We start from the raw sequence: 26,972 nt of genomic DNA on the forward strand, positions 1-26,972 counted from the left end.
TTCACACACTTCTTCATAGGCACATTATGTTTGTGGTTATAAAATAATATTAATGTTGTGGAAGCTAATTTTCAGAGACGGAACTATATCCCAGCAATATTTATTACTAGGTTGTAAAATCTCATTTTTTCTGAAATTTAGCTCCGTAAGATGCTTTGCTACCCAAAATCTGAACACATGGCCAAGCTATTAGTCAACACTGTACAGCACTGGTATAAATAGGTAAGAATGCTAGATAAATTGTAACCTGAGTAGCTGAATCCTAAACCATTTTAATGGAAAATGGATTATATCATCACTATATGGATATAAAAGAACTGTGATCTCCAGGAAATTATCAGTACCACACAGAAGCTGTTCATTTGTTGAAAAAATAACATCTGAGAGATGGAATTAAACCAAATAACTAAAAAATGCATAAGAAGTAAAAATTGCTGAAGTTTTAATAATGAAACTTATATTAACCAACATGTGAATACTGTCTTTAAAAGTGTAGGAAATCTAATGTAACTCAATGTAACATTTCCTAATAGAGCAACAGTAACTGAGATGAACATTTTTACAGGAATTAACAACATGTAACTGGAAATAGACAATTATGGATATTAACTGTGGATGGGAAATTTGCATAGAAACTATTTATGAAGTTTTTTAATTCTAATTTTTCATAAAAATAGGATAAATAATAGAAAGAATATCACTATCTTTTATTCTGGCACATTTTTTTCATTCATCTCTAATTTCCCTTAACATTTAACTATTATTTCTTTACTATCAATATATTATACTTTGCATTCATTCATTCATCCATTAATTAAATAACTTGTTCATTTTGTAAAAATGTTCAGGTATTTATGACATTGCTTGTAATTTCATAGTTTCAGATTTCTAGAAAATCTACATCTGCTGGCTTTAACAGAAGTAAAATGTATACTTGATTGGTAACTTGAAATAATAATGAGTGATATTTGCAAAACATTGTACAGTTTTCTTTAGAACTTTAATCCTAGCAACAAATAAGAGCAGGACTGATTGTTTCCATTTGACAGAGAAAGAGCATAAGTTCCTAAGAGGAAGTGATCCAAAGCTATGTTGCACAGTCAAAATTACAATTTTACAAAAAAAAAATGTTCTTTCTCACTGTGTTCTACATACACTTGGCAGATGATAGAGTGGATTAAAATATTTCTAATTGCAATGTGGAATTAATATTTGTATTTTCAGGAAGGCCATAAGTTCATTTAATTCTCAACTCTTTGATATCCCAAATATGCCTAAGATAATGTATCTTGATCTTGTAGCTTAGAAATGCAGATAAACTAAGAAATATTTTAGTGTGGAAAATTAGGATCTGCTATCAGGCATAATTGTCTAAGTTGCTATTACGAAAATAGTATATCATGATTTACAGGACATATTTGGTGGTATTTCAACAGAGACGATTCTTGTGCTAATGAATTTATATTCCTTTAAGGAATATAAGTTTATAAGAAAAGCAATAGATTCTATAAATTTAACATATAGTAACTTTGTTCTTGCCATATGTCTCAGTGATTATGAACATCTTTTAAAATAGGCTAAGTAAAAGAAAGGGGCTTCAAGGTGGCTCTCAGTCAGTTTAGTCGCTCAGTCATTTCCGGCTCTTTGCGACACCATGGACTGTAGCACACCAGGCTTCCCTATTCATCACCAACTCCCAGAGCTTGCTCAAACTCATGTCCATTGAGTAGGTAATGCCATCCAAGCATTTCATCCTCTTGTTGTCCTCCTGCCTTCAATATTTCCCAGCATCAGGGTTTGTTCCAGTGAGTCAGTTCTTTGCATCAGGTAGCCAAAGTATTGGAGTTTCAGCTTCAGCGTCAGTCCTTCCAATGAATATTCAGGGATTTTCTTTAGGATTGAGTGGTTTGATCTTCTTGCAGTCCAAGGGACTCTCAAGAGTCTTCTCCCAACATCACAGTTCAAAAGCATCAATTCGTTGGTGCTCAGCTGTCTTTATGGTCCAACTCTCACATCCATACATGACTACTGGAAAAACCATAGCTTTGACTTTATGGACCTCTGTCAGCAAAGTAATGTCTCTGCTTTTTAAAACGCTGTCTGGGTTTGTCATAGCTTTTCTTCCAAGGAGCAAGTGTCATTTAATTTCATGGTTGCAGTCACTATCTGCAGTGATTTTGGAGCCCCCCAAAAATAAAATCTCTCATTGTTTCCATTGTTTCCCCATCTATTTGCCATGAAGTGATGGGACTGAATGCCGTGATCTTCATTTTTTGAATGTTGAGTTTTAAGCCAAATTCTTCACTCTCCTCTTTCACTTTCATCAAGAGGCGCTTAAGTTTCTCTTTCCTTTCTGCCATAAGGGTGGTGTCATCTGCATGTCTGAAGTTATTGATATTTCTCTCAGCAATCTGGATTCCAGCTTGTGCTTCATCCAACCTGGCATTTCACATGATGTACTCTGCATGTAAGTTAAATAAACAGGGTGACAATATACAGCCTTGACGTACTCCTTTCCCAATTTGGAACCAGTCTGTTGTTCCATTTCTGGTTCTATCGGTTGCTTTTTGACCTGAGTACAGATTTCTCAGGAAGCAGGTAAGGTAGTCTGGTATTTCCGTCTCTTTTAAGATTTTCCACGCTTTGCTGTGATCCACATACTCAAAGACTTTATCGTAGTCAATGAAGCAGAATTAGATGTTTTTTGGAACTCTCTTGCTTTTTCTATGATCCAGCAGATGTTGGCAATTTGATCTCTAGTTCCTCTGCTTTTTCTACATCCAGCTTGAGTATCTAGAATTTCTTGGTTCACGTACTATTGAAGCCTGGATTGGAGAATTTTGAGCATTACTTTGCTAGAGTGTGAGATAATTGTGAGGTAGTTTGAGCATTCTTTGGCATTGCCTTTCTTTAGGATGGAATGAAAACTGACCTTTTCCAGTCCTGTGGCCACTGCTGAGTTTTCCAAATGAGTACAGCATATTGAGTGCAGGACTTTAACAGCATCATCTTTTTGGATTTGAAATAGCTCAGTTGGAATTCCATCACATCCACTAGCTTTGATCATAGTGATGCTTCCTCAGGCCCACTTGACTTTGCACTCCAGGATGTCTGGCTCTAGGTGACTGATCACACCATCAAGGTTATCTGGGTCTTTAAGATCTTTTTTTTTTTTTTGTAGCATTCTTCTGTGCATTCTTGCCATATCTTCTCCTTCTATTATGTCCGTACCATTTCTGTCCTTCATTGTGCCCATCTTTGCATGAAATATTCCCTTGGTATCTCTAATTTTCTTGAAGAGACCTCTGGTCTTTGCCATTCTGTGTTTTCCTCTATTTCTTTGCTTTGATCACTTAGGAAGACTATTTCATCTCTCCTTACTATTTGTTGGGACTCTGCATTCGGGTAGATGTATCTTTCTTTTTCTTCTTTGCCTTTCACTTCTTTTCTCAACTGTTTGTAAGGTTTCCTTGTACAGTGTTACAAACCTTCATCTGTAGTTCTTTTAGTTCTTTAGGCACTCTATCAGATCTAATCACTTGAATCTATTTGTTACTTCCACTGTATAATTGTAAGGGATTTGATTTAGGTCATACCTGAGAGGTCTAGTGTTTTTCCCAACTTTCTTCAATTTAAACCTGAATTTTACAATAAGGAGTTCATGATCTGAGCCACAGTCAGCTCCTGGTCTTGTTTATGCTGATTGTATAGAGCTTCTCCATCTTTGGCTGCAACGAATATAATCAGTCTGATTTCGGTATTGTCCATCTGGTCAATACCATGGTCAGTATTGACCACATGTACAAGTCATCTGTTGTGGTGTTGAAAGAGGGTGTTTTCTACAACCAGTGTGTTCTCTTGGGAAAACTCTGTTAGCCTTTGCCCTGCTTCATTTGTGCTCAACGGCCAAACTTGCCCATTACTCCAGGTATCTCTTGACTTCCTACTTTTGCGTTCCAGTCCCCTGTGATGAAAGGATATCTTTTTTGGCCTTATTTCTAAAAGGTCTTGTTCAGTCATAGAACCGTTAAACTTCACCTTTTTTAGCATTAGTGGTTGGGGCATAGTCTTTGTTTATTGTGGTATAGAATGGTTTGCTGATGAACAGAGATCATTCTGTTATTTTTAAGAATGCACCCAAATACTGCATTATGGAATCTTTTTTTTTTTTGTTTATTATTATGATGGCTACTACATTTCTTCTAAGTGATTCTTGACTGCAATAGTAGATTTGCTACTTCTAAGTCACTTCAGTCGTGTCCAACTCTGTGAGCCCATAGACAGCAGCCCACCTAGCTCCCCCTATCCCTGGGATTCTCCAGGCAAGAACACCGGAATGGGTTGCCATTTTCTTCTCCAATGCAAGAAAGTGAAAAGGGAAAGTGAAGTTGCTCAGTCATGTCCGATTCTTAGTGACCCCATGGACTGCAGCCCACCAGGCTCCTCCATCCATGGGATTTTCCAGGCAAGAGTACTGGAGTGGGGTGCCATTGCCTTCTCCAACAGGTGCTGCGGGTGGTAACAAATCCTCCTGCCATTGCAGGAGATGCAAGAGACTGGTTTTGACCCGTGGGTTGCAAAGATCCTTTGGAGTCGGAAATGGCAACCCACTCTCGTATTCTTTCCTGGAAAATTCCATGGATGGAGGAGACTTGTGGTCTATACTCTATAGAGCTGCAAAGAGTTGAACACGACTAAGCAGCTGAACACACACACACATACACACAGAAAGAAAAAGTTGCTTTAATAATTTATAACACAGTATACCCAGGAAGCACAATTTTAACTGCTGTTCCATGAACTATAGCCTACCAGGCTCCTCTGTTCATGAGATTTCCCAGGCAAGAATACAGGAGTGGCTTGCCTTTTCTTTCTCAGGGATCTTCCGACCCAGAGATTGTACCCTGGTCTCCTACACTGTAGGCTGTCTTTTGTATTTTAGGCAGATTCTTTCCTGACTGAGCTACCAGGAAAACACAGTATATAACACTTAAGGAAGCAGTACACAAAGTATTTTGCCAGTATGATACTCAATATTGCAATAATAGAAAGTAATAGAGACCTGGTAAAATATAGGAAAGCAAGACTGTTTAAAGTCCATTATAGAGGAACAATTATTAGAAAAGTACGGAACTTAAAATTGTAAGATAAGGAGCATATGAAATGAGTAAAAGAATGAGAATTTATTAATTTGTATAGGCTGGGCTATGAGGTACTAAGAAATAAACCATAGAAAATCTTAATGGCTTAAATACAACACAAATGTATTTCTTACAGACAGGGTCTGGCAACTCTCCAGGGCAGCTTTCCTTCATGTTATGATTCAAAGATTCTCTTCATTTTGTATTCTTGTCATCTTAATGTATGGATTTCTGGGTTACCTAGACAGAGGGAGATAGTTTTGGAGTTTGTACAGGATGGTTTTAAGGTCAAAATCTAGTACATGGCTATAACATAACTCCAAGGGGGTCTGTTATATGAAGGTTAATGAAAAAATTTATATGAGAAATATGAAGATCGAGGGGTATGAAACAAAAGGAATCTTTCCTTTAAGTCAGAGAATCTTATGAAGCATACTCCAAGGAACTTGTCAAGTTTCTTGGGTATCAGCAATTGAAATGCTTTCCCACATAATTAATGGTAGTATAAAAGATAGAAAAATTTGAATATAGGGAAAGGGGAGAATGTAGTGTATCAAAGAGGAGCCATTTGGTTGATACAATGAGGAGGACTGGTGTGATAGATTTAAGATGGTGTGATGAAAACCTTTATAGAAATGAAAATTTAAATTTCTGCAGAAACTGACATATATTTGGCATGGTTATATGAATGATAGATATTCTCAGAATGATAATAAAAGTATTGGTAGATCTGGTAAGCATTCTGAATGTTTCAGAAAGCAGTTAGCAATAAGAAATATTTCTTAGGGCAAACATATGATGAAGCTGAAGTGAGAAAATGATAATTAGGGCAGAAAGCAATTGCCAGTTAGGACTTCATGTTAACATCCTGAATAACTTGGAGTTATTCATTCTAAGATATAGAAGACTTTTGCTTTCTTTATGCTCCAAGATTTTTCTCAAATTTATGAAACAAATTCAAAGAGTTTGAATCTTTTAGAATTGAAGGTATATTTTATAGGAAGATGATGGAAACAATAGCTTCGTAAAAATACAAAGGCTGATTTCATGTTTATTTGCATTATATTTTGGTGTGATTTTTACAAAATGAAAACAAATTAAGATGCAATTTCATCAACAGGATGTTTTTTGTTTTTTGATATCTTTACCCCAGAATATATCATGGTGTACATGGAATTAATAATGATTGTTTTATTCTAAAAATGTAATAAATTGTTGCTATGAAGGTAAAAAATGGGAAAATGCACTTAGTGAATGCATTTTGGGGTAATGGTAATAAAAATAAATCTTAATTTCTAATCATAATAATGAAAGGAAAATGAGTTTCCACAGGAAAAAAAGGCTTATAGTAATATTGTATTGTAAAGCAACTATAATTTCATTAAAATTTAATTTGTTTAGTTTCTCTAAACATTTTTCTTTAATGTTATCACTATTTATGTACCTCAAATCATTATAATATAAATTACATTAACTTATACATTAATTAAGTTGAATTGATTGATTTTATCAGTGGATTTTGAATACTGCACTAGATTTCTGTTGATGTAAAGTACCTCATTTTCTTAGAATTTCTTTATAGTTCAGCTCTATGTAGTAAAAACTGATGTGTGAATGGCTGGGCAAGATAAAATATTCCAATTTTGTATTTAATTTTGCAAATAATTTAGATAAAATAAAAATATTTTTTTCTAAATTGTGTATTGATCTAACCAGAGGGATAAATTCGTTTGATAATCTTTATATATGTAAAAAAATAGGTTGGCAAATAACACCAAAACAAAGAAGTGAACCTATTCTATTCTGTCTTGACTCTCATCTACCTGCAAATATTTTTTCTGATTTGTAGCTTAGTGATATTTTCTTGTTTATGTAATTTAGATAAAATTAATATTGACATATATTTGATATTTATGAATATATTTATTTTGTGACTTTATGTTTTATTGTAGACTACAAGTCAATATTGTGTTTTTTAAACTAATTTTTCAAAGACCAAGAAATGGGCCTATATATTTTTGTAGATCACTGTAGATATTTAAGCACTAAAGAAATTTGATGATAAAGCACTTCGAACCTGATTATGTTCATATATTTATATTGATGAAATATTTGTCCTTCTTTCTCTCATAGCATTTAACACCATTTTTATTTTAGTTTTTAAAATATAATTCTTTTCATTATTATTTAAGAGAATATAAATTTAATTTTTTGAATAGAAAAAGAAAAAGAAAAGGAAAAAAAGAGGTACTCTGCAATTGCTTGTGGTGTACCATTTCTGCTTATTCACTTGTGTTTCTTTGTACCTTAATGCAAAGTACATTAGTATGAAATAATTTTGTAAGTCGAATTAGATTGCTTCCCAACATAGTTCCAATGTGATACTTTGAACAAATGAAATATAAAAGTATTAAAATAACCATGGGTTTCTCATTAAGTCAGAAAATGCTCTAATTTGTGTGCTATATGGTTCTATTTAACAAGTTTAAAATTTGAGACAGTTTGTTACTTGCCCTGTACCTGACATATTGATGGGCGGGCATGGGTGTTAAGTCGCTTCAGTCATGTCCCACTTTTTGTGACCCTATGTACTGTAGCCCACTAGGCTCCTCTGTCCATAGGATTCTCTAGGCAAGAATTCTGGAATGGGTTGCCATGACTTCCTCCAGGGGATCTTCCTGAACCAGGCATCAAACCCCGGTCTCCTGTGATTCCTGCATTACAGGCAGATTCTTCACTGCTGAACCACTGGGGAAGCCTGACATATTGATGGTTATCAGTACATAATTATTGATTTTGTTAAATTATTGATATTCTCAAGACTGTGTTAAGTACTGTAGGAATTGCAGAGGGAGAATAATTGCACCATATTTACTCTAAGGATGCAAATAGAAGAACTATTACAAACCACATGGGAAGAAATTAATGTTAGTAATTAAAGTTAGTAAATTAATGTTAACCACATGAAGATGAGGAAATCTTCATAAAGAAATGGAATGTTATTTGAACTTTGATGGAAGAATAAAAAAAAGAAGTTTGGTTCAACTTGCAACTGTATAGAAGAAAGAAAATATCAAGGAAAATTTGAAAGGTTAGACTTTTTTTAACATTATCAAACAGCATAGTGAAGGATCATTTGTATATGAAAATAATTGTTGTCCAACTCTTTGTGACCCCATGGACTTACCCCTCCAGGCTCCTCTATCCATGGAATTCTACAGATAAGAATACTGAAACAGGTTGCCGTATCCTACTACAGGGAATCTTTGCGACCCATGGATCAAGCCAGTGTCTCTTGCATTTTCTGCATGGAGGTGGATTCTTTACCACATCTTTACATACACCTAAGAAATTCTTAGAAAACTAAACCTTGTGTAGGGCTAGCAATTAAGCATTCTTAAAAATTTCCTCAGTATTACACATGAATTCTTTTTCTGGATAATACATTTTTTCCCCAAAGTATCAGATAGTTAAAAAAAATGAATGTTCAAAAAGGACATTATTGTTTGTCATCAAAATAGCTTGGCAGTAAGACATCTCATCTCCAGTTAATTGAGATATTACTATATCGATAGCATCATAAGATATTATTAGGTAAATATTATTTTCATATATTATAATGATACAACACTAGAGATTCTGAGAACACAAGAACTCTCTGTTCAGATGTGGCACTGAGTCACAGATGTTTTTCTCCAGCAGAAAGTACAGTGAATAGTTGATATCATTCTTTGGGCAAATGTACTCTGCTTAGGTGTGTGTATAATTGATGGTCTTATGTTCCATGAAGCTTGGCATGCTGCAGTCCATGGGGTAGCAAAGAGAGGACATGACTGAGAGACTGAAGAACAACAATAAATATTCCATAAAAAGCAGGATATATTGCACATAAAGGGAATTTTTAAGAGAAAGATTTTTAATCTTTCCCATCATTAGCAAAAGGCATGTTTTAGACCCTTTTATAAGTAATGTAAAAAAAAAAAAGTCTGTGATGTAATAAAGTATGAATACGTTACTTTGTATTTGCTCTTTAGGTATTTGGGGAAAGAAAATAGACTCAATGCAAATGGCATTTTCAGAAAATAATAAATATGTTTAGTTTTATTAATAATTTTTCAGGAAGCAATTTTGGATAGGTAGATAGAACTCATATTGTTGAATTTTGCTTTGTTTTAAATGCTTATTTGTTTATTTGGCTGTGCTGGGTCTTAGTTGCAGCATGCAAACTTCTTTTTTTTTTTTTACTGTTTTGCAAAATAATCACACAGTTTTAATCATAAAACATAATAAAAAACATATTGGGGGATTATATTGAGCTACCAGTAACAAAAAAATGACCACAGGCTTCCTGACAGAAGAAAGGTGCTTATTCTTAGAGGGAAATAAAACTTACTTCAAACATTGTTGACATTTCATATGATTTCTGTCCATTGTGAATTCTTTCATGAGCCTGCACACAAGTAGAAGTGAGGGTTTAGCATGTGAACTCTTAATTGCAACATGTGGGATCTAGTTCCCCAACTAGGGATAGAACCCTGGCCCTCTGCACTGGGAGTGGAGTCTAAACCACTGAACCACCAGGAAAGCCCCTGATCATTGAGTTTTGAATTAAAATGAAATCATTAATAGTATTTGTTCTGTAGATACATACCTTTATCATCTTTTCCTGTATTAGATGATGAAGGAATATATATAAATGATTGATTACTTTAATGAAAGTAATCTCAGAGTAGTATTTAGAAAGAATTATAAGTGAAAGTTAAAGAACTGGATTAGTTCTTGGCAAAAAGTTGACCTTAACACCAATTACAAAATAATGAAATACACTTCTTAACTGTTTTCCTAGTGCACAAAGAATGAAGGCTATAAATAATGATCTCTAACATATATTTAAAAAATACTAGATTTCCAAGAATTTTAATTGTGATAGCATTCTTTTCCATGTTACCATGTTCATCTCAAGCCAATTACACACAATTTAATTCTGGCATTTTATTGAGTGGGTCTTGCTTTCATTAGAGTTACAAATATTTGATAATTATTTATTTCTGTTGCTTTATTGAAGTGATGCAAACTCACGTAGTGAAATGTGAAATCAAGGAGATGGCATCTGTAACATTTGTTTTCTTTTGTTATGAAAATAGAATCCCAAAAGACATTATTTATTTTCCTCCATGCCATAAATGATGACAAGAAAAAACTGCATTTGCTAATCATATTTTTATACTCACTAGTTTTCTATTTGTATTTCTATTTTTATTACTTAATAATAAAGGTTACTTTTAATTTATTCCCTTGCATTGTTGTTGTTCAGTCGTGGTGTCTGACTCTTTGCAACCCCATGAACTGCAGCACACCAGGCTTCCCTGTCATTCACTGTCTTCCTGAGTTTGCTCAAACTCATGTCCATTGAGTGAGTAATGTCGTCCAACTATCTTATCCTCTGTCTGCCCCTTCCCTTCTTTGCCCTTCTCCTCTTTTGATGATGGAAACCTTCAATCTTTACTTTAAAATTTTGTACAAATTCAGATATTGGTTTAAAATAGATATGAAATCTATGGAGATATTAATTTCATATAAATGTTAACTTTTCCTAAAAAGTGAAATGTTATAATGTGATACTTTAGTATTTTAGTACTGTATTGCCTGAATAATACAAAATCATTTACCTTTTATTAATATAAAGAATAGAGTTAGCAAGTCTGGTCTCTAAGAGTTAGCCACTCATAGCTTTAAGAATCTCAGTTTGCTAACTTTTTATACAGAAATAAAAAACACAGTAATCAAAACAAAATATTATCCTTTGCTTGTATTTATAATGCCAATATATCATTTTAGTGAATTATATACATTTGTCATTCATATTTACAAAATGTATTTTTTGAACTTATAGTGGGGAAGTCTCACCAATAAGGGCTGATAGAATTAAGACAAATTTTTGAAAATATTTATTAAAACTATATTTTGATATATAAAGATCCATAAGATTATACAGGACCTAGCATAGAGCAAGCTGTCTTTGAAAATACTCTGTGCCTACCACGTTGAGAGGTAAAGGTAACTCTGTTATAGTGAGTGAATATTCTTGCCTGGGAAGTTCTATGGACAGAGGAGCCCTACGGGTGATGGTCCATGGGGTTGCGAAAGAGCTGGACACTACTTAGCAACTAAAGAACAACAGCAAATGCTTCATTTACCGAATCAGGAAATAAAAACCAAATAACTCCCTGGAGTAGTAATTAGTGAAACAGTTACTTCACTGTTAACAGTGAACAGTGAAAGTATAACAGTGAAATTATATAATTATATATATATATATGTACATATGTATTGGCATATTATTTTCTTTTCCACTGCATGTATGGATATGCAAAACTCAGCTTTTATGAAATTGTATGCATGTATGTGTGCTAAGTCACTTCAGTTGTGTTAGAATCTTTGCGACCCTATGGACTGTAGCCCACCAGGCTCCTCTGTCCATAGGATTTCCCAGGCAAGAATACAGGAGTAGGTTGCTATGCCCTCCTCATGAAATTTTATATACTCAGCCTGTTCTGACATCTGCTTTGGATTATATGTGTATCTTGACCCTCTTATGTCTCTCATTTTTCACTGTTCATGTAATTATCTTTCTGGGATATTACAAATTATTTGAAAGCGTATAAGTTATTTGACTTTATCTTTTTTTCCCCAAGTAAAACAGCCAATGTAATTAATTGTAAAGCCAGTTGCAGAATATATTTTCGACAGGTGCATTTCACTGAAGATCTATAATAGCTACATCATATATTTTCAATAATAAAATATTCTCTTGTTAGTCAATTTATGGAAGCTTCTGTATTTAGGTTAGTAGAGAATGAAACTTATAACCTAGTATCACCTGATCATAATGGAGAATGAATCCAAGAATGTAAACTAGATTGATTATTCCTCATTAGTTTGGAAAATTCTCTTCACATTTAGACTAAATGATGATCAGAGCAGTCTGCTGTGTCATTAAATATTACATAAACAAGTATTTAAGAGTAGAGAATCTCATATCTTGCCTTTTAGATATTTTAAGGCTTCTTGGAAAGTTGTTTATCTAAAATATAACAGTATAGAAATGCAATTAGTAGCATGTTTATAAAACCACGAGAGTATCTTAGTAATTTTCTTTGACAGAATGATTTCTTTTACAAGCAACACTTCCTTGTGTAGTAACATGTCCCAGCTTTCTTTATTTTTCACAGGATCATAATTATCTTTATTGCAATGAAGAGACAAGGCCAAAAGGTCATAAAATGGGCCTTATGGAATAGTTACATATTAATAGGCTGATCGGAGCTTGTCTTTTCAGCACTAGCTTTAGACATGCAGTTTTATTTTTATTCAATAACAAGCAGGCTCTGGAAAATTAATTCACAGTAATGAAACATAAGAGATTGATTTATAAGTGATGGTACATACTTTATTTATAGAAAAGATTGATATTTCTTTATTAGAATCTCGTTATCTCTAAGTTCAGTGAGGAAAGAAAACATACCTCTTTAGTTCATTGTTAAATCCCTAGAGTTTAGAAAATTGATTTTTGAATTACTTCATTAATATCTATTTAGTTTGCTCTTAATGGCTTAAAGTCATTTGGGAGATTTCATGAGTAATTAGTATTGTTGACAGATTTTTAAATGTCTGCTTAGGGAATACTTAGTAATAATTGTGCTTGATTTAATATCTAATTTATTAATATGAATTTAGTAAAAAATTAGCATTTCCTTACAATTAAACAATCACTCTTCTCATAGCAACCACATACATCTTACATAAAAAATAAATAAGAATATGTAGTAAATTCCCCATGGCCTTTAAACATTGGTTTAGTTTTTATATCATCAAATTCTTCTCAGTGTTTTATTTTCACATACCAAGCCTAATGTATCAATTTATCTTAAATGCTTTAGCCACTTAACTGTACATATTACCATGCTATGCTGTGCTGGGCTCAGTCTCATCCCACTCTTTGCAACCCCATGTACTGTAGCCTGCCAAGCTCCTTGGTCCATGGAATTTTCTAGGCAAGAATACTGGAGCAGGTTGCCATTCCTCCTGCAGATATTACCATGATTCCAGAGCAAATTGATACAATTACCCTAAAACTGGTTACAAATGTGTTCATTCTAGGAATATGCATTTCTTTGGGCTTCCCTTGTGGCTCAGCTGGTAAAGAATCCACCTGCAAGGTGGGAGATCTGGGGTTGATCCCTGGGTTGGGAAGATCCCCTGGAGAAGGGAAAGGCTACCTACTCCAGTATTCTGGCGTGGAGAATTCCATGGACTGTATAGTCCATGGGGTCTCAAAGAATCAGACAGGACTGAGTGACTTTCACTTTCATTAACCTTTTAAAACTGCCCCTGGTTTTTTTTTTTTGTTGTTGTTTGTTTGTTTTAGACAAATCTTGTTTCTGGCAACAAAAAAAATGATCCAAAACTATTGTGTATTTTCTCTTTATTTCCCTAGTAATTAAAGAGCACTGGTTCTTTTTGTTGGTGGATATTGGGTAGCAAGTATCTAGAGTGTCCTTAAGTGTTGGCAAAAGTACCGTTGCTACTGTTGGTCTCTTTTAAGGAGACATATGAAAAGACCTCTTTTAGGGCTGTAAATTCACATTGATTTTCCTTCTGTAACATCATGTTGTTACATCTGCTCTCCTTTTCTTATGGTGTTTCACCAACTTCAAAGACTCCACTACATTAATAAGAAAGTTGCTCTGTAAGCAGAATATCAAAGCAAGGCAATTTGGAATAAGCAGATTAAAGAACACTTCCTCTAGACCAGTGATGGACCAGCCTGCTAGTTCAAATGTCAAGGCTCACCTCCTAAATGAGAATAAATCAAAACAATGTAGCGAATTTTCCAAATTTAATTTGTTCACTTGGTTGGTGTTTCTTTCTTAAATTAAATGTTGATATAACAGTGGTAGAGGTTTTAAATAGTTCCTTGTTACATAAATAAAATCTTTTACAACTTTATTTTCAAGCTGAGGATAGATTATCAACCATCAGATCCAAAATAGGGTTGAACAGTTCAACCTTGAAAAGATCATGTATGCTTTTGGACCTCGGGAATTGCTAGAACCAAGAAACAGAAGACCTACTAATATAACACTTGACATTTTTCCAGTAAACTTAATCTATCTTAACCATGCAGTGAAGTCCAAGGTCCCTGTGATGCACACCTTGTAATATTTAACACCAAACAGAACCGCTTCTCATTTTTCTGAAAGGGCTATATCATCAGCAAGTTTGGATAAAATGCCCATCTTGGATCATCCACCAACGACAGGAAGTTTGGCTTATTAAAGAACCTGGTATCTTTTTCTTTAACTAGGTACATCAAATGAAGTAATTTCCAGTTTAAGAGAGAAATGCTATGCAAAACATATAAGCTTACATTGAGAAAGATGTCCTTACATAGCATAACACAGAATTATATGCCAGCCATGCATTTATTTCCTTTGTTCTAATCTCCATTGTTTTCTAAATGTTGTTGGTTGTGTAAGTGTGCTGGGGCTGTGATAACAAAATACCACAACTGGGTGGCTTAAACGGCAGACGTGTATTTTCTTATAGTTCTGGTGGCTGGGCATCCAAGATCAAAGTGTAGGCAGGTTTGGATTCTCCTGAAGTCTCTTTCCTTGGCTTGCAGACGGCTGCCTTCTTCCTGTGTCCTCCAATGGCTGTCCCTCTGTCTTTCTTGTCTGTCCTATATTTCCTATAGGAACACCAGTCATATTGTTTTAGGGCCAATACTTGTGAGTTGATTTAAATGTAGCTTCTTCTTTAATGGTACTATCTTAAAAAATAATCACTTTCCAAGGTACTAGGGTTCAACCCTATTTGAATTTGACAGTTGATAATCTATCCTCAGCTTGAAAATAAAGTTATAAAAGATTCATTTTATGAATTTTGGATGAAAACAGTTAAGACCATAATACTGGTCAATGAAATTCAAAATACAAGTATAAAATTATTAAGGCTAATTTGAAGCTGTATCAATTACTACATCTTCATCATTAAACAATTTTTTAAACAATGTATTCTTGACTCCTTGATTAAAATTCTCATATTTGAATACTGTGCAATAGAACTTGGAAATAGTATCCTTGTAATATCTGCTTAAACTCTTAATTTTCCACAATCAACTTCAATTATATTTCTTTTGTTGTTTCAATATTCTGTTTTGCATTTTTGAGAATGGCAGCTTATCTTGTGTTGCCTATATTTGTAATTTTCTTGAAGAGATCACTAGTCTCTCCCATTCTATTGTTTTCCTCTATTTCTTTGCATTGATCACTGAGGAAGGCTTTCTTATCTCTCCTTGCTATTCTCTGGAACTCTGCATTCAAATGGGTTTATCTTTCCTTCTCTCCTTTGCCTGTAGCTTCTCTTCCTGTCTCAGCTATTTGTAAGGCCTCCTCAGACAACCATTTTGCCTTTTTGCATTTCTTTTTCTTGGGGGTAGTCTTGATCACTGCTTCCTGTACAATGTCACAAACTTCCCAACATAGTTCTTCAGGCACTCTGTCTATTAGCTCTAATCCCTTAATCTATTTGTCACTTCCACTGTATAATCGTAAGGGATTTGATTTAGGTCATACCTGAATGGTCTAGTGGTTTTCCCTACTTTCTTCAATTTAAGTCTGAATTTGCCAATGAGGAGTTCATAATCTGAGCCACAGTCAGTTCCTAGTCTTGTTTTCATTCCAATTCCAAAGAAGGGCAATGCCAAATAATTTTCAAACTACCTCACAATTGCATTCATCTCACATGCTAGCAAAACAATGCTCAAAATTCTCCAAGCCAGGCTTCAACATACATGAACCAAGAATGTTCAGATGTTCGAGCTGAATTTAGAAAAAGCAGAGGAAAATTGCTAACATCTGTTGGATCATCACGAAAGCAAGAGAGTTCCAAAGAAACATCTACTTCTGCTTTTTTGACTCTGCCAAACCTTTGAGTGTGTGGATTACCACAAACTGTGGAAATTCTTCAAGAGATGGGAATATCAGACCACCTGCCCTGCCTCCTGGGAAATCTGTATACAGGTCAAGAAGCAGCAGTTAGAACTGGACATGGAACAAAAACTGGTTCCAAATCGGGAAAGGAGTACATCAAGGCTGTATATTGTCACCCTGCTTGTTTAACTTATATGCAGAGTACATTGTGAGAAATGCTGGGTTGGATGAAGCACAAGCTGGAATCAAGATTGCTGGGAGAAATATCAATAACCTCAGATATGCAGATGACACCACCCTTATGGCAGAAAGTGAAGAGGAACTAAAAAGCCTCTTAGTGACAGTGAAAGAGGAGAGTGAAAAAGTTGGCTTAAAGCTCAGCATTCAAAAAACTAAGATCATGGCATCTGATCCTATCACTTCATGGCAAATAGATGGGAAACAGTGGAAACAGTGACAGACTTTATTTTTGGGGCTCCAAAATCACTGCAGATGGTGAGAGCAGCCATGAAATTAAAAGATGTTTTCTCCTTGGAAGAAAAGGTATGACCAACCTAGACAGCATATTAAATAGCAGAGCCATTACTTTGCCAACAAAGATCCATTCCATCAAAGCTATGGTTATTCCAGTAGTCATGTATGGATGTGAGAGTTGTACTATAAAGAAAGCTGAGTGCTGAAGAATTGATATTTTTGAACTCTGGTGTTGGAGCAGACTCTTGAGAGTCCCTTGGACTGAAAGGAGATCCAACCAGTCTATCCTAATGGAGATCAGTCCTGAATATCCATTGGAAGGACTGATGCTGAAGCTGAAACTCCAATACTTTGGCCACCTGATGCAAAGAGCTGACTCATTTGAAAAGACCCTGATGCTGGGAAAGATTGAAGATGGGAGGAGAAGGGGACAACAGAGGATGAGATAGTTGTGTGGCATTGCTAACTTATAGACATGAGTTTGAGTAAGCATCGGGATTTGGTGATGGACAGGGAAGCCTGGTGTACTATAGTCCATGTGGTTGTAAAGTGTTGTACACAACTGAGCGACTGAACTGAACTGGTATTCATAATATCTTTGATACTATATAAATAAGCAACTTATTTTCAGTGGGCTGTCCTTGCCACATGACATCATAGAACATCCAAGAAGCAGTTGATTTTATTTATAAACTATTAGATTCCTTGTAATTAATACAGATACAGTGTAATACAATTGAATCCAATATAGTAATAGTTCCTTTTAACTTTCATTTATATAAAGAAGCATGTACATTTGGTTATATTCATCACCTTTGAAACTACTGTCCTCTATTCACAGATAACATGTGTTTCTAAAGTTCAATAATATTTAATTCAATTTTTTTACAGTATTCAGTTCAATTAGGTTCAGTTGCTCAGTCATGTTCAACTCTCTGTGACCCCATGACTCGCAGCACGCCAGACCTCCCTGTCCATCACCAACTCCCGGAGTTCACCCAAACCCATGTCCATCGAGTTGGTGATGCCATCCAAGCATCTCATCCTCTGTCGTCCCCTTCTCCTCCTGTCCCCAATCCCTCCCAGCATCAGGGTCTTTTCCAGTGAGTCAACTCTCAAATCAATGGATAGGGAAGTTGTTTCTTAACCTGGTCTCTACCAACGATATACAAATACACAGATCAGGAATGTAGTCCTCCTTCAAGAGTTTCTACCTCTGCCCATCACTGATATCCCTCAAGATTTCTCAATATATCCTTGTAGTTTACTATACTATTTTCCCTCTTGGAAAAAAAAAATGAAAAAGTAACATGATCTAGCTCTGATATTTATGACATAAAATTCAATAATTAATTTTTAACTTAGTTGATATTTATTTCTACTGTTAATCCCTCCTAATCCAAAGCAAATGATTGGGAAACAGTAACTGGATTCCCCCCTTTCAAGAATACACATTTCAGAGTTGGCGCTGTTTAAAAAACTTGTTTGAGAAATAATACATTAAATGTGTTAGAAGACTGTTACTCAGATTGGTATGATGAATATCTAAAGGTTTAATTCACACTCTTCTATACATTTGAAAAACCTCTTTGTGAATTTTTAATGAGTTAAAATTTTTATAATTATTGAAATTTTTTGTGCTAATAATGTTAATGCTTGAAAGATAAGCAAATAATTTCTGGGGTTCAGTTAAAGCATTTCTTTGCAAAGTTTGAATTCTTTTTTACTTCATGACATCTAAATGTGGGTATTTGCCTCAGTTTCTCAGTGTTTTAGTTTCTAACTATTGATTTTGGTTTTTCTTCAGGATGTTTTGAATAATTTGGGCTCTTGTGAACTGGATGAAGATGATCTAATGCTTGATTTGGAATTTTTAGAGGAACAGAATCTTCATCCTTCAGGTAAGTATTGAGGAAATGCACAATTTCTTAAAACTCAGGTCTTAGGCATTTAGCTTGCATTTGATCAGCTAAATATTGTTTTAGGCTACATTCAGTCTTTTCAGGAAGCAGGCAATGGCACCCCATTCCAGTCCTCTTGCCTGGAAAATCCCATGGGCGGAGGAGCCTGGTAGGCAGCAGTCCATGGGGTTGCCAAGAGTTGGGCACGACTGAGCGACTTCCCTTTCACTTTTCACTTTCATGCACTGGAGAAGGAAATGGCAACCCACTCCAGTGTTCTTGCCTGGAGAATCCCAGGGACGGGGGAGCCTGGTGGGCTGCCGTCTATGGGGTCGTACTGAGTCGGACACGACTGAAGCGGCTTAGCAGCAGCAGCAGTCTTTTCAGTCCCCAGTTTGTATATTCTGTGTGCAGGATGAATGGTAGGTAACCTGGATACATTATTCTGCTGATCTTATAATCTATTCTAAGTATTGTTGGAAGATAATTATTAAATAAGAAAAAAATATAAAACAAAGCTTTTTCCATGGGGAAAATTCTGATGAAACACTTAATGAAAAAGCTAATATCTTATTTTTTTTAAGAGAGGGAACAATAATATAATCCTTTCTTTCACTTATTTGATATCAGCAAGTGAAAGTTTTGTGGATTTAAGTTTACTCTTTCAAATCTTAGCCATCTCAGTAATAACTGTGCTAGTTAATGCAGTAAGATTGACCTCAAAATTAGTAAATACCACTAGAAGCCAAAAACACACACTCATAAACACATATACACACAGAGATATAGCGTGAAATAAACAAATTCTTGCTAAATAAATTAAGAAGGGAGCCCATTATATATGTTTATATTTATATTTGTATTAAGATGTAAAGTGTAATATTTTCAATAACAAAATTACTACTTTGGAAGTAGGATATAGTGAATAATTGTTCAGTCAAATTTAGATATTTGACTACAATGGCAAGGTTTTACTTTTTTTTAATGCTAAAAATACTTTGAATATAGTCATTTTCAAGTGAAAGCAGAAGTAACATTAAAGTAGAATTTCAAAATATTGAGTCCTACTGCATACATTTGAGAAAATCCACCTCTTGGAATTTATTGTCCGTTTTTAACTTTTATGAATTAGACATAATCTCTAAGGTTGTTTACAGTATAAACAACCTTACTTTACTTCCCTGGTGGCTCAGATGGTAAAGCATCTGTCTATAATGTGGGAGACCTGGGTTCGATCCCTGGGTTGGGAAATTCCCTGGAGAAGGAAATGGCAACCCACTTCAGTACTCTTGCCTAGAAAATCCCATGGACAGAGGAGCCTGGTGTCCATGGGGTCGCAAAGAGTCAGACATGACTGAGCGACTTCACTCACTCACTCACTCACTCACTCACAGGTATAATATTTTATTATGAATTTTTGTTCATGCAGTATGTTATATATAATAACAGTTGTCAAAACAATGTTTTAATTTACTTTTAATTTTTAATATTTTTAATTTACTTTTTAATTGGAAGAACATTGCTTTACAATGTTGTGATGGTTTCTGCCATGCAACAATGCAAATCAGCCATAATTAGACATATATTACTCCCTCTTGAGCCTTCCCCTCTAGATCATCATAGAGTGCCAGACTGTCTCAATGTGTTATATAACAACTTCTCACCAGTTATTATTTAACATATGATAATGTCCATACTCCTTGGAAGCAAAGTTATGACCAATCTAGACAGCATATTAAAAAGCAGAGACATTACTTTGCCAACTAAGGTCCATCTAGTCAAGGCTATGGTTTCTCCAGTAGTCATGTATGTTTGTGAGAGTTGGACTATAAAGAAAGCTGAGAGCAGAATTGATGCTTTTGAACTGTGGTGTTGGAAAAGACTCTTGAGAGTCCCTTGGAATGCAAGGAGGTCCATCCAGTCCATCCTAAAGGAGATCAGTCTTGAGTGTTCATTGGAAGGACTGATGTTGAAGCTGAAACTCCAGCACTTTGGCCACCTGATGTGAAGAGCTGATTCATTTGAAAAGACCCTGATGCTGGGAAAGATTGAGGGCAGGAGAAGGGGATGACAGAGGATGAGATGGTTGGATGGCATCACCGACTCGATGGACATGAGTTTGGGTAAACTCCAGGAGTTGGTGATGGATGGGAAGGCCTGGCGTGCTGTGGTCCATAGGGTCGCAAAGGGACACGACTGAGCGCCTGAACTGAACTGAACTGAACTGAATGTGTATATGTCTATGATACTTTCTCCATTCATCCAACCCTCTCCTTCCCCACTGTGCCCATAAGTCTGTTCTCTTTATCTGTGTCTTCATTCCTTCCCTGCAAATAGGTTCATCTATACCATTTTTCTAGATTCTGTATATATGCGTTAGTATACAAAATTTTTTTTTATCTTTCTGACTTACTTCATTCTGTATAACAGACTCTAGGTTCATCAACCTCACTAGAACTGACTCAAATTTGCTCTTTATATGGTTGAGTAATATTCCATTTGTGGTATATAAGCTTCTTAATCCATTTCTCTGTGATGGACATCTAGGTTGCTTCCATGTCCTAGCTATTGTAAATAGTGCTGCTATGAACATTGGCATACATGTGCCTTTTTCAGTTATGGTTTTCTCAGGGTATATGGCCAGTAGTGGGATTGCTGGATCAGGTGATAGTTTTATTTCTCCTTTTTAAAGGAATTTCCATACTGTTCTCCATAATGGCTGTATCAATTTATTTACATTCTCCTCAACAATGCAAGAGGGTTCCCTTTTCTCCAAATCCTCTCCGGCATTTACTCTTTGTAGATTTTTTGATGATGGCCATCCTGAGTGATGATGGCCACCTCATGTGAAGAGTTGACTCATTGGAAAAGACTCTGATGCTGGGAGGGATTGGGGGCAGGAGGAAAAGGGGACGACAGAGGATGAGATGGCTGGATGGCATCACTGACTAGATGGACTTGAGTCTCAGTGAACTCCGGGAGTTGGTGATGGACAGGGAGGCCTGGCATGCTGTGATTCATGGGGTCGCAAAGAGTCGGACACGACTGAACGACTGATCTGATCTGATCGGATCCTGAGTGATGTGTGAAATGCTACCTCGTTGTAGTTTTAATTTGCATTTCTCTAATAAATGAGCATTTTTTCATGTGTTTACTAGCCATTGTATGTCTTTTTTGGAGAAATAGCTGTTTAGGTTTTCTGCCCATTTTTATTGGGCTGTTTGTTTTTCTGATATTGAGCTATATGAGCTGTTTATATATGTTGGATATTAATCCTTTGTCAGTTTTTTCATTGGCAATTATTTTCTTCTGTTCTGCCGGTTGTCTCTTAATCTTACCTTTGCTGTGCCCAGGGTTTTAAGTTTCATTAAGTCTTATTTGTTTATTTTTGTTTTTATTTCCATTACTCTAGGAGGTGGGTCAAAGAGGATCTTGCTGTGATTTATGTCAAAGAGTGTACTGCCTATGTTTTCCTCTAAGAGCTTTATAGTTTCTGGCCTTGCATTTAAGTCTCTAATCCATTTTGAGTTTGTTTTTGTGTATGATGTTAGGATTTTAGCTAATATCAAAAAGATGCTAATTTTTTTAACTTAAATGCCAATAAATTTAGGATAACCGTTTCTTGAGACATTATTCCTGGATTTGATTTGACAGATATTTAAAAAATGTATGTATTTTTTTCCTTTTATGCAAATACCTTATATAATTTTGCTATTCATATGTATTTATTTTGAAGAATTACACATGGTGCCAGTGTACACTTTTTTGTCAACACCTGCTAGAACTACACACACATTTACCTTTAGATCAACTATCGAACATCTAGAAATTTAATTGTAAAACACTGGAAGTTTACAAAATAATATATGCAAATAACTACTCATTGCAAAATATTGGAAACACTTCAGATGTCTTTCTATAGGACATTTGTTGAACATATAGTGGTACACTGAGCAGTCATTAAAGGGAATGATTATGGTGTCTATATATGCCATAGCATGATTGTAAAAATATATTATTAGTGGCGGACTTTTCAGTGATTGATTTGATAGAAAGTACCTAAAGTCATTGACCTCTAGCTTTAGTTCAAGTGTAACAAGCCCACATTTTGTCTCTCCTAATGAAATGACTAGAGAACTACACAGCAACACCACTCCTGCCCACAAGTACTTAAATCTGTTTAAGTCTCTTAATTAAACCATAATTTTACAGTAAGTATTGGGATGAGGGGAGAGGGAATGTAAAATGTTATGATGGGATTGCCAATAACTAAATATAGAATATGGGGAATTCTACAGGACACATGGTCTGGATTTTTCAACAAGTGACATGATAAAAAGAAGATTATTATAATTATTATAGATTAAATGTGGCAAATGTAATGTGACACCATTTTTGCAAAACATAAAACACTGTAAAATATATATTTCTCAGTTTATCAGAGAAGTTTGAATAGGGAGGGAATAATTATTACAGAATTATTTTTATTTTGGGGATGCTGAGTATTTTTCTTAGATTTTGTTTTTGAGGAAAACTCAAAACATGTGGTTGAAATGATATGGTATCTGAGATTTGCTTTACTAACAAATAAGGAGGAGGGACTAGATGGAAAAAATGTTGGTGAATTATTGAAAATTATCAAAGCTTTGGGTGAAAGTTTCATTGACTAATTGTAATGTTTTCTCTATTTTTGTATTTTTAAAGATTTTTCACAATAAAAGTAAAACCAAGTTGAATAAACTGAATATTAGGCAACATAGATCTGAGCTGTGTTTGTTAGGCAACCATGATAAAGAGCAAAGGGTGCCTTAAAAATATAAAGAGTTAGCTTAATTTATTTGCTTGGGAACAAAAATGAACATTTATAAATTTTATCTTTTTTAAAATAATGAGTGCAGGGTATTTCATTAGTTTATTACAAAAATGATGAAACAAATATGATGAATCTCCTGAATCTGCTTTAAGGTATAGATAACTTGGTTGAGGCCAGAACAAGAGTACCTTATAAATCAACAGAGTTAACCAAGTTGTTCAGAAGATAATTAATGTTTACTTTGTGTATCAGAAGAACAGTTTTAATAAGTGAGATAGTCCTTAAAATGACTTGGGTTTTTTAAATATTACTCAACACAATACCTTTTGAAAACCTATTTGATTCACATGCCACATTATGGGGTTTGAAAAAAGACACAAATATTTGTTTGTATACTTTAGCTCATAAAGAATTTTTGGTTGAATTGGTTTTATATAATTTGTTTTCTTTTTAAAGCAACATAATTAAAGATCTCAGAATATAAGAAGCTCATTATTGATATTTGATAATGATAAAATGCAAAAAGTCTGAAAATTAAAATAATAATACCATTAAATTCTACTACTTACATTACTGAAAAACATTAGAGATTTTAAATAAACTTTATGAGAACAAAACATTCATTTTTGACTATAAGATTTTATTAAAAATTTATAGCAATTTCTAGTAAAGCATACTGTAATAGTCAAGGAAAATTTTGTCAAAAACCAGAGAACTACTTTTGTTTTTAAAGTATTAAGTCAGATATTTTGAATAATTTCATATATGGCATGTGTAAAATTTATTCAGTTTAACATACAATTAATCATGGTTAAATTTGCAAAAACTAGATAAATCATCATATGTTAAAAGTGTAAAAGTTGAGTTGTCTTTTTTACTACAGTAAGCACAAGCTAGACTTAAGATTGCCGGGAGAAATAGCAATAACCTCAGATATGCAGATGACATCACCCTTATGGCAGAAAGTGAAGAGGAACAAAAAACCTCTTGAAGAAAGTGAAAGAGGAGACTGTAAAGGTTGCCTTAAAGCTCAACATTCAGATAATGAAGATCATAGCATCTGGTCCCATCACTTCATGGGAATAGATGGGGAAACAGTGGAAACAGTGTTAGACTTTATTTTTTTGGGCTCCAAAATCACTGCAGATGGTGACTGCAGCCATGAAATGAAAAGACCTTTACTCCTTGGAAGGAAAGTTATGACCAACCTAGATAGCATATTGAAAAGCAGAGACATTACTCTGCCAACAAAGGTCCGTCTAGTCAAGGCTATGGTTTTTCCAGTGGTCATGTATGGATGTGAGAGTTGGATTGTGAAGAAAGCTGAGCACCGAAGAATTGATGCTTTTGAACTGTGGTGTTGGAAAAGACTGTTGAGAGTCCCTTGGAGTGCAAGGAGATCCAACCAGTCCATTCTGAAGAAGATCAGCCCTGGGTATTCTTTGGAAGGAATGATGCTAAAGCTGAATCTCCAGTACTTTGGCCACCTCTTGTGAAGAGTTGACTCATTGGAAAAGATTCTGATGCTGGGAGGGATTGGGGGCAGGAGGAGAAGGGGACGACAGAGGATGAGATGGCTAGATGGCATCACTGACTCGATGGACTTAAGTTTGAGTGAACTCCTGGAGATGGTGATGGACAGGGAGGCCTGGCGTGCTGTGATTCCTGGGGTCGCAAAGAGTCGGACACGACTGAGTGACTGAACTGAACTGAATTAGCAGATAATAGTTGTACAATGAGTAGCTATTAAAATAATTATATTTAAAACATAGACATCTTTGGACATACGTATAATGAATAAAAATGGATATAAAATTAAAAACAAATTAGTAAAGTTCATTTTTTTTTTACAGAAAATCAAACATGTTTAATAAAGAGATTTATTTTAATGAAAAGAGTTTGAACATATATAATTTAAAAACTTTCTTACAGTTTTCAATATATATATATTTAACACTGTTTCATACTAAGTAACATGCAAAGAGACATTCTAAAGGCCAGTAAAATTTATAATAAATGTACATATTATAATATTCATTGAATATTATTATTGGTAGATATACTACTTATAGTATAAGCAGTATATTTAAAGTATATTAGCCAACCAAGTGAAATATCAGAATAGCAAAAAACAAAGGAGAAAATGACAATTTGAATCATATGATTCCAAATTTATGTCATATAAATGCTCATATATATATACATTTGAAATTGTATTTATATTTCATCAGATTATTGCATTTTGTGCTTATGACTTATGCTTGGTAAAGATGGCTATTAGTGTAGTCATAATAATTATTGTGAAAGAGGAGAGTGAAAAAGCTGGCATAAAACTCAGTGTTCAAAAAACTAGGATCATGGCATCTGTTTTCATCATTTCATGCCAAATAGATGGGGAAAAAGTGGAAAAAGGGACAGATTTTATTTTCTTGGGCTCCAAAATCTCTGTGGATGGTGACTGCAGCCATAAAATGAAAAAAACGCTTGTTTCTTGGAAGAAAAGCTCTGACAAACCTAGACACTGTATTCAAAAACAGAGACATCACTTTGCTGACAAAGGTCCATATAGTCAAAGCTATGGTTTTCCAGTAGTCATGTACAGATGTGAAAGTTGGACCATTAAAAAGCTGAGCACCGAAGAATTGATGCTTTTAAACTGTGGTGCTGGAGAAGAATCCCCTGAACAGCAAGGGGTCAATCCTACAGGAAACCAAGCCTGAATATTCATTGGAAGGACTGATGCTGAAGCTGAAGCTCCAATACTCTGGCCACCTGATGTGAAGAACTGACTCATTGAAAAGGACCCTGATGATGAGAAAGATTGAGGGCAAGAGAAGAGGGGACCACAGAGGATGAGATGGTGGGATGGTGTCACTGAGTCACTGGGTATGAGTCTGAGCAAACTCTGAAATATACCGAAGGACTGAGAAGCTTGGTGTGCTGCAGTCTATAGGGTCCAAAAAGATGGACACGAGTTAGTGACAAAACATTAAATATGGGCATCTTTTAATGTGCTTTTTAATTTCATTATTATCTGCATTTTAATCTAAAAATTAAAAGTTTGCAATTTTTCAAAAGTTTGTTTTTCAGCAGAGCAGTGAACAGCTTGAATAAAGTTCCACAAATCCTTTGAATAAATAAATATATCTATGGAGTCATAAATTAACATACCTTCATCTTAAAAAAGAGGTAGTATAACAAATAATAGTACAAATAAAATGTCTGTTTTAAAGAGCAATAAGTGGGAATTAACATTTTACTGTTAATAAAAGCAGGAAATAGCAATTTCAGTGGCAGAAAAGTATATGAATACAAAATTAGTTCCCAAAAGGAGACTTGCCTTAAGAAGAAAAAAAATAAAAGCAACCCTTCTGTATAATTTACTGTCATCTTGGCATTATCTAATATCTTTGTAAATTCTAATACAAAAGCTAAGATTTTAGATTAAAAAGCCTATGGATATGCCTTCCAAATGTCTTTGTTATGTTTTATTTGGATTAATGTTTAAATTAGTTTTCTGGAAATTTTTTATGTTCAATTATTATGTACGATGTATAAATGTAAGATTATCAATTTGTTTAATACCAGACATTACATTCCCCCTGTGGTAAAATATCTAATCTGCCTCCTGAGAAATCTGTATGCAGGT

At 34.7% G+C, this 26,972-nt stretch overlaps 1 protein-coding gene across 39 annotated transcripts in view; it reads left to right on the forward strand.

Moving 5' to 3' along the window:
* The window catches only part of CCSER1 (coiled-coil serine rich protein 1), a 1,487,998-nt gene that overhangs the window by 264,388 nt on the left and 1,196,638 nt on the right, over nt 1-26,972 (forward strand). For all 39 annotated transcript variants that reach the window (XR_015165660.1, XR_015165661.1, XM_086406508.1 and 36 more), the window contains one exon: nt 18,417-18,510. Coding sequence is in view for 37 of the 39 variants with exons in the window: in XM_086406508.1 (XP_086262634.1) it covers nt 18,417-18,510 (94 nt within the window). In the remaining 2 variants the exon portion in view is untranslated. The remainder of the gene's footprint in view (nt 1-18,416; nt 18,511-26,972) is intronic.

The sequence above is a fragment of the Bos grunniens genome, chromosome 6, assembly GCF_055505025.1.
Source record: "Bos grunniens cultivar Pamir isolate PY7600 chromosome 6, Bosgru_T2T1.0, whole genome shotgun sequence".
Lineage (NCBI taxonomy): Eukaryota > Metazoa > Chordata > Mammalia > Artiodactyla > Bovidae > Bos > Bos grunniens.